The 9,844-nt window shown below is 35.6% G+C and overlaps 1 protein-coding gene across 1 annotated transcript in view; it reads right to left on the bottom strand.

Moving 5' to 3' along the window:
* The window catches only part of LOC106459891 (transcription cofactor vestigial-like protein 2), a 25,472-nt gene extending 19,629 nt beyond the window's left edge, over window positions 1–5,843 (bottom strand). Inside the window, exons 1-2 of the mRNA XM_022386466.1 lie at window positions 5,421–5,843; window positions 4,647–4,956 (exon numbers count right to left, since the gene is read on the bottom strand). Coding sequence (XP_022242174.1) covers window positions 4,647–4,956; window positions 5,421–5,843 — 733 coding nt within the window. The remainder of the gene's footprint in view (window positions 1–4,646; window positions 4,957–5,420) is intronic.
* Window positions 5,844–9,844: the final 4,001 nt, after the last annotated feature.

The raw sequence follows: 9,844 nt of genomic DNA, 5'->3' as shown, positions 1-9,844 counted from the left end.
CCCTGAAGAAGAAAGGTCCACCTTTCGAAAGCGCTCGGGTTATAGAGATATATTTCCTCTACTGACAATGATAGCAGTAACTGAAAAACAGATAATTACATGCAATCAACTTCTTGATAGTGCAGTAACTCAACTTAGTATGAGCTGTATATATAGCTGCTCTTCATCTTCCTGCACTAGTGAAAGTACACCTCTGATAACAATATTACTGGTATAAGAATCAAGAAGGAACTGGCATCCCTGGCTCGGAGAGGCTAACACCACTGGATTGACTAAATGGCCTTTATAATGATTAAAATACGTGTACTCAGTCATTATTCCAAATAAACATGCATCTTCTTTAATCAAAGTAGATATCGGTGCTGCAAAAGTGTAGGCTACGAATTTCCTGTGACATGAGGCCAAACCCGATGATTTTTCTTGGTTATGGGCTAATTCCATTTCTCAACATAGTAAATGTTTCCAAAAATAATGCTTTAAGTCAACACTTGAATTGTATTGAAACATTAGTCCCGAATTATCTGTTGTGTTATCTGATATCTTGCCAAATAAAATTTCACCATAAAAGTAGACAAATCAATATTTTTTGTGTAACCAAGACAAGATTCGCTTTATCAACCTTTCAAAAATTCCTGACACATTGCATAGTCCAAATAACATTACTCAGAACTCATACAGATAATCACAGGTAAAGAAAGTAATCTTATATTACTCTTTTAATTTAGCTTGACCTGCCAGTAGCCTGATACCAAGTCCAAGGAACTGAACCAACATGAAGCTCCCACTACTACTCCACTCACCTTGAGAAAGCCCACACAGAACCTTGCCATACTTACCTTTTTCCTCTTGGTGATGATATTATACTTTCCTATTGCATTTGGTTTATCTTTACAGCTACAGTCATGAAAACTATTTAAGAGATGCACATCTTCTGTATATATGTTATGATGGTTTAAAAACACGAAACCCAAATGGCCATCTGATCCAATAAATATACTTAAGAAGTTTGCTACCAGCAACTTTCTTAGATGTGCATCATCCAAATTACTTTGACAAACATCAACAGAGAATGTCAGGTATGCAATAAGATGAATGGCATAATAAATATATGGTGAGATTGAGGGAATGCTAATGTTGTGGCTTATACCCACCAAATTTCATTTTTGCCCCGTGGCAAAATGAACTCAGATACCTCATTTCCACAATTACAGACCAGAAAATACAATGTGTTAGCTATCAGTATTATGATACTATCATACATCAATATATGGCCAATCTTGGTCAGAAAATAGCAGATTTCTGGCATTGGCAGGAATTACTCCACACAAAGTTACCTGCAGCTTTTCTGGATACACTGCTTGAATATTTAGTAACATATTCTATTTACCTTTGCTGTCGTTACTTTGTAGAAAGAGCCAAGCAGCATTAGATATACTACTCAGTAGATATTCAGGTTATGCTGATAGTAAAGTTACGCATTACATATACATAATATTTCAGACTGAGGTCTGGAACATCAATTCTGACACTCCCATTGGGTCCATATAAATTCACTTGGTATACACCAACTGGGATTTAATTATAAAGACAACCTTTCTGTCCTCACAACCATCCCTTGTTTTGGTTTCCATGTAGTTATTGCAAGTCAGCTAGGTTTTCTCACGCACTACGTTTCTGAGCTTCAGATTCGACTTGGTAGATGTTTTTGTTCACCAATGGTTCCTGTTGCTGTTAAGCCTTGTATAACTTTTATGTTTTTACTTCCATTTTGTCTCCGTTGTAGAGATAAAAATCAGAATTTCTGGTGATACGGGAGACTTTATTAACAGCATCTAACACACTGCAAGGTTGAGCAGAGATCTGGTGACCTTAGTATCAACTAGGAACTCCGCTTTGCATCCTCACATACGTACTTAGAGGCATAAAGCCTGGCTTGGCCATATCCTGGACTACAAAATTGTTTACATAATTGCAGATCAATGACTATTCGAAAGCTAGTTTCCTTCCAGAATAAAACAAAATAAACTATCACAGTGTCCACGCCTACTGGAATTAAAACAGATGACTTGCAATTCTTAGTCCAATCATGACTGATATATGCAGTCCAACAAAAACCAATAATCGCCTTAAACTTTCTCTAGGTAACAGTAACTTTTAGGCCCATATCGTATTTGCCTTGTCAGTTATGGCAGTCAGGTGTACAACTGATTAAGTTTTTGACAACACTGAAATTGAGCAGCAATTTCTGCGTTGTCTGGTTGTTAGTCCATGCATTTCAAGTAGAAACCTATTAAGCTCCTCTTTTGTCATTTTGTGAGATATCAGTAGACTTACATTCTTTATTTCACTTGCCATGTTAGAGAAACTGAAGTCAATAACCAATTTCCCTTATGCTTCTTTATAGTTGTGGAGTCGGTCTTTCTGGGTTTTCTCAATTTTTGTATCCCTTGTACAGTTGAGCATGTGCTCTGTGTCTAGACACAAATGGTGTACGTATATTGACAGTGTGAACCGTCACTCTGGCTTAGCCCTTCTGCAATAAAGTAGAACTAAAACGTAGATTGTTGCTGGTGTTTCCCTGTTTCCCTGTAAGGGCAGAGTTGTCCTAATTGAACCCTGACTCCTACTTAAGCACTGACCACACCATCTGAGAATGAACTATGTCCCAATAATGTTCCTTACTAACAAATCGAGCTCACAACCTCAGTCATGCTTTGGCAGCTGGCACGTTTCCTCATCCCGCCTGATCAGGATACAGACAGGGCTTAGTATCAAAGAGGCCTCCATGAAGAGCTTCAGAAGTAGAACACCATTGTTCCAACAAAGATGTTATTGTGCCATAACAACTATTTTCATACAGACCAGCAGTCTATACCACAAAGGCTTAGCCCGTGGAGAGATTATCAGTCCATGTCTTTTCTGAGCGTGGACATTCTCTGCCATGATAGTTGGTTATCTTGATGGATTCTGTAGGTTTGACTAGATGGCAAAAAAATGGTTGAGTGCATGAAAATCTAGAAAGGAAGGATAAATAAGATGAAAGGAAAGAAAGATGTTGTCTTAAGTACATGAAACCAAATATCGATAACGGCACCAAAATGTTTTATTAGGTTAGTCTGTGGTATTCGTATACAGCGACAGTATAAACAAGCCTCTACCACCTTAACCATAAATCATAGAATTTAGCTGACAGGTAGGAGAATATGAAATTGAAGGCAAATGAATGAGTTGATAAAGTAGTTACAATTGTAAAGAAGTGAAGCGAATTAAGGAAATAAAATAGTAAGTTTCACAATTTGATTCTGCTCCTGTCCTTTGGTTTGTTAACTAAAAGCAGACTATAGCTGCTGAAACCAAAGGACATAACTCTCAACTAAACAATAAGAGAATAAAGAATAAGAGTTTGCTTGTTTGAAGTTAAGCATAAACCTACACAATGGGCTACCTATGCTCTGCCCACAACAGGTATCGAAACCAGGTTTCTAGCGTTGTAAGTCCGCGACATATCGTTATGCCACTTGGGGGGGAAGTTCAAAGAGTAAGATCATGCAGCACCTGCGGAAGGCACATAAATTACAAACTCATACCTTATCCATTTCCATGCCACATCATAAGACCTAAAAACGGTTCAAGATAACTTTGTATTCCCATTGAAATATTTAGATAGTCTCTAAAGAAAAATAAGTATCCTAACCACTAATATTGACCAATTTCACGTGAACATAAAGACACTATGAAACTTGTGGTAACTACCCAGAAGTGATGTTTCTAATAACAGACTTTCATAGACAAGTGAACTCTATAGATGTGCAAAAATATTTACTTATTGTAGAATGTAGATTTGATAATATGTATATTCGAATATCATAAAGTTATTAAAACTTGCCTCATCATCATAACTACGGTGGTGCACTAAAGATTGTGTTTAATGTTACTAGAACTCAGCTTCCAAAATATCGTAGTCTTCACAATATTGCTAAGCATGGTATGCTATAAATTATTTTAAAAAAATTACTATATATTGTACTATAAACTATAAGCTGATGTAATATAAACTGTTTAAACTCAGTAAAACTGAAAACACTTTAAGCGTCTACAAGAATGAAAGTCTTGATGATCTGTACATTGTTTTATAATCACTAGAATTCAAGGCATCACAGTCTTTATCGCAATGATAGTCATTGTGTATCATAGTTTGCGTTATAAAATCACTGAAATTCAAAATGTTGTAATCGTTATAGAAATGGTAATCATGATTTTCTGTAGACTGTGGTTGAAATCATGAAAACTTGAAACATCACAGTCTTTAACAGAGTGATAACTGTTTTACTATAGAACTTAAATTAGTACAGTCTTCATCACAGTGATAACTATGCTATATCAAAATAAATAAAACCCAAGCACTGTTGTTTTAACAACGATAAAAATGTAATGAAGATTGTGCTTAAACTCATTAGATCTTTAGCTAAGTTAGCCTTTGCAAGAAGAACAAATATGTTGTACTGTATAGATTGTGCACTCAAAAAACCACATTTTTACTTCAACAATGAGAAAATGGTTTTAAACGTGACATGACGTGACTAGTTGCTTCAAACAAGGTTATGAGGCCAGTAATCAGCTCCCTAGCACGCTAAAACTGGACCTACCTTTAGGTAGTAACGACTTTACTCCAGTATCTGGTCCGTAACTACTTGGTTGGCTTAGGGCCCTGGAAAAATGTTCGTCAACTATGGCTGACGTGTCTCCGGTGAAATAGGTAAAGACAACACAGTTAGCGGATATATAATGAGCGTCAGCTGCACCGTGGGGATTACTTCCAGTATTTTTGTCATCCTCTTTGCCGGTTGTTGTGCAAGACGCGGCCGGAGAATGTGTTGAACAGTCTGTTCCTCTGTTTCTTTGATAGTCCGTGGTGAGGTGCTCTAATGGTTCGAGCATCTTGTGATGGAGGAATTTCTGAAATTCAAGGAAATATGACAGTAGAACTAGTCAATGAAATAACGTAAAAAATCTCAAACCCAATTGTTTTTTCTAAAACTCTAAAATATGTTCTACAAGATAATTTGCCAGCAACCTCGTGGACGGTGAACGGTAACCGAAAGCATGTGAGCTATGCCAGTAGCACAAGCTGGACTTTAAGCCTGCGTGCGGCACTGCTGGCATGCGGCGGTCACAAGAGGTTGGCATGGTAAATAATGAAATTTTTTGATGAAGTAGAGAATCCCTCCAACCTCCTGGTTTGTGAAAGGGGCGGCTGTTGAAGAGCGTATTTGACATTCCATTTTACTGAGTGACAGAACCGTGCAATTACAAGCAAATAACTCGAGAATGTACCTTATTTTTGCACGTTGGTTATGAGCGCGTGCAGTCCAAACATGCCAGAGTTAGATCAGCTTTAATTGAGAACACTTCTCACTCACCTTTTGCTCGGCCATCGGATGAGCTGATGGAGGAGCTGGTCCTGTCATTGTAAAAGGTCCAGCACCCAACACAGAGGCAGCGGGTGCGGAGGAAGGGGCTGCCCCAGCCGCAGCTGCAGGGGCAGGTCGCTGGGTATACGGGAAGTATGGCGTGTAAGGCTGGTACATTACGTCTATGCAACTCATTGTGCAAACGCTATCTGCAGGAGCGAAGTTTTCTCCTACTGTCTTCTTCTCCAATTTTACCCTGCTCCCAACTTGATCGATGTTCACTACGTTCACCCCCAGGGGGCGGGACTTGTGATGAACGCCTGTCGCCCATCGCTGATGCAGGCTATGACAGAGGAATCCACGCCTACTTTTGACGTAATATACGCTAATCCAATCCCTGCGACTGACACATACGGCTTGAGCTGAGCACATCACGGAAGCCGACGACAACACAACATTAATGTCCGATTTACTCTATACTAGATGTTAGGATTTTTCAGAAATTTGAATAATGATATATTTGATCTATACATAGAAGTCCGAATTTCTGTTCTTTTGTAAGAGTTGTTAAATGCACGCACATCAAAATTATTGACAGCAATAAACCTAAGACCCATCTCAACGGATTGAAATCTCCTTCATAAGTACACAACTTCACGATTTTCATCGATCACCAACAGGAACGTAAAGGTAAGAAAATAAATTATCATTCAAGCTAGAGCACGTATAGCAAGTTTCTCAACACCTATAAGTTTTTGATTTCCATGATGATTTGATTAATTGACTATCATCGAGGGTATCAAAACCTGCTCTTTAGAGGTACTTAGATAGTTTGATTAACTGAATATCATCAAAACTATCAAAACACCTGCTGCTTTAGTGCTTACAGTTCGAGATTACCTTTAATATCACCTTAACGAGTTTAAAGAATTTGCTTTCAACTAATATATATTAAAAATTACATCTATGTAATACAGCTGAGCTGTTATTTTCTATGAGCTAACTATTTAGTTATTTCAAAAAATAATAATAATTGTGTTTATAATATATATCACACCATAATACCAAATATAGTTTAATGACGCTACGCCTAAACTTAGTGATAGAGTTGAGAACATTGGATTAGACAGTTCGTCCTGTTTCTTTTCATTCCTCTATGGCCGAGTGTGCTTAACGGTTAGCATGCTGGACTATGCATCAGAAGGTCCTTGATTCGCGTCCCATTGGTCCTTAAAAACAAAAAAAAAACGGACTTTTCTACTTCTAGGCCGTGGGTGCAATATAATATAAATGGTCAAGTCTCATATACAGTAAGAAAATTATTGGTAGTAGATGTTGTTGAGTAACTATCTTCCATCTACTCAATTTAAGGACGACTAACGCATATATCCATTGTATGGCTTTGTGCGGATATCTAGAACAAGTAAAAACAATCGTGTTTCTTTGTTGTACGTTATTTTTCATATAAAAATGTAAATTATTTGTTGTTGATTTTTGTTTGAGAAATTATGATCATGTGTTAGATTAACATGTACATTTTCTTATTAAGAAAGACAATTGTTTCTTAAAGCATGTCGGTATTCTCACGTGTGCTCGTGCATAAATATGTATTTGGGTAATATGTTAGATGATGGGTTAACTGTACCACCGGATCGCATCTGAACCGATGTTTACCAAAACTTCTCTGGCAGCGGAAATATTCTAGACTTTCCCCTCCCCCTCCATCAGTGCACTAATCACTTCCAGACATTTTACTGTTCAGAGTTCGTAGTTTGCTGAAAAATTCATATCTTACTTCTCTCGATATTGAACGGTGCCAGAATAAAATCATTTTGTTCCTCGAAGGAGAAATATTTAAATTTACAAAGCCTCAATTTGAAAAACTGTGCAAAGGTTCATTTTATTTTGCCTAAAGGATAACATGTTCGTGTATGTCTGTATGGTTGTTGCATTGCATTCTTTTTTTTTTTCTTAACAGGATAATAACGTCAAGTGCGTTCGATCTCTTTCACAATTCATAACAGCAGAGACAGCACTTTATTTGCACATAATTATTTTAAGCGTACCACAGTTAATGGCGTTATTTCTTATAGTTAGTGTGGCGTAATATTAACAGAAATTTAATTATTTCTCTTGGGTAGATGCGCGCCTTGCTCCGAAATACCTGCAGCATATGAACCGGCATGAAAAAAATATCACAAACACACGTTCCAAAATAATACCTAACATTCTTGAAAATCAAATATCTAGCAGGAGCTTGCTTGAAAACTCTTTCTCGTTCAAATTCAACTTACTATGTCATTTTATTCCGAATAACATTTGAATACTTTGGAGCCAGATAAATGTTTTAGAATAATTTTGACAATTAAATAATTAATAAGCTGAACAGGAAACTTCAACTGAATTTCGATTTTTAGAAATTAGCAAAATTTAGGAAATATTAATAGAACAGGAATTGAATATAAATAATTACTTAATAGCAGTTAACGTATTACTTATCATATGTTCTTTCAGTTGTTATCGGCTTTGATTTAAATTTTTTATTTATTTAATATTGTTCCAAAGGTGTCGCTTCAACGAGTAAGTTTAATAATTAGTAATGTAGTGCCACAAGTCTCGATTTAGTAATTGTACAACTGGTGTATTTCATTAAACAGCTCTTTAAATTGTATACAGCAATTTAAAATCATACTGATGTTGTTCTACATTACTAAGTATGCTTTCTTCTGTAACAGTGTTCTTCGACCAATATATATAGTTTAACCAAGTCTGACTATAAATATATAGAATGCAATGTGCGTGATGTATTTCAGAATTTAAATAATTTTCCTCCATCATTATTATTATGTTGGTTATCTCACTGAATGGTCTTTCAGGTAAGCACATCTGAACAGTAAAACTCATTAAAGTTTATTTGTTTAAAATAAGTAGAGAGAGGATTGGTGTCCAAGAGTTGCATGTCACTTTCAAACCAATACCGATAAGTTTGCTATTTTTAAAGTAATCAGTATTCTTTACAAACAACAGTCTAACGCAAAAATGGTGACATAAAGAAGCCTAACTAAATAATATTCTGTTATATAAAGAAATATATATATATACTTAAAAACTTAAATATATTTGTTTTAGATTTATATTATAAATTAAATGGACAATGAGATCGAAAGTTTCGATTTCAACTGTAGTTTGTTTGTTTGTTTTGAATTTCGCGCAAAGCTACACGAGGGCTATCTGCGCTAGCCGTCCCTAATTTAGCAGTGTAAGAGTAGAGGGAAGGCAGCTAGTCATCCCCACCCACTGCCAACTCTTGGGCTACTCTTTTCCAATGAATAGTGGGATTGACCGTCACATTATAACGTTCCCACGGCTGAAAGGGCGATCATGTTTGGTGTAACGGGGATTCGAACCTGCGACCTGCAGATTGCGAGTCGAGCGCCCCTAACCACCTGGCCATGCCGGGCCATTCAACTGTAGAAACAGAAGAATACTGTAAATAATAACTTCATGTAGCTACAACAAAATAGTCAAATTGTCTCAAGTACAACAAACTAAACTGTACTTTGGAACGTTTCGTGTCATTTTTTCAACAAATTATTTTTGATTTTCGCAGACAAAAATGAAATGCTTGTTTTCACTATAATAATTGTAAACAGAACTTTTTCAGTAAGAGTAATCTTTCATAAAATATTTGAAATTTAAAATGAATATGTTATCGAAATATTTTATATGGACTCCGTGTTTTGAAACACGATTGTTTGTATCTTAGATTGTTCATTAAATTAACACACAATAGCTGCATTTTGTGTATATTCTACACTGTGAAGCTAGTTTTTCTTTTGCCTAGAATCTTGAAATTATACATATATATATATATATATATGTATGTGTGTGTGTGTATATTATTTCAAATTAAATTAATTAATTTAATCTCGTTTAATAAACATTTATTTTTGTGAAATGCAGCGTTTTCTTACAATAATACATTTTGTTAATAGTTTTCAGTTCAAAGATTAAAAATTAAACAGAAACAAATTTGGTTTAGAAACTGTGATATTTTAAGTTATTTGTCGTGATTTGTTCGTCTTATTGAAATGTATGTAAAAGTGAAATCTTTTGCAATTTTTTTATCATACGAAAATAGTATTTTTTTCAAAAGCAGAAACACCACGAACAATTTTTTCAAACATCTTTCATTATTTTTAATGAATAAATGTAAAATCATCCTTATTTCGAGGCATACGTACTTCCACTAACTTAAGCTTGAATATATCACCAAATAAGAATCGAACCTGGGCTCCACAACAGTAAAATATAACAATTTTTTGATTAGTTAACTGTCTTTCCAAAATACTAAGTTTCAGAATTAACTGATTAAGTTGCAAAAAGTTTAATATATATGGGTAGATGTTTCTAATCTTTCCTGAATCTTCTCT

Source organism: Limulus polyphemus, unplaced genomic scaffold (assembly GCF_000517525.1).
Source record: "Limulus polyphemus unplaced genomic scaffold, Limulus_polyphemus-2.1.2 Scaffold676, whole genome shotgun sequence".
Lineage (NCBI taxonomy): Eukaryota > Metazoa > Arthropoda > Merostomata > Xiphosura > Limulidae > Limulus > Limulus polyphemus.
The sequence above is the reverse complement of the archived record's forward strand: the minus strand, read 5'-3'. Positions and strand labels throughout refer to the sequence as shown.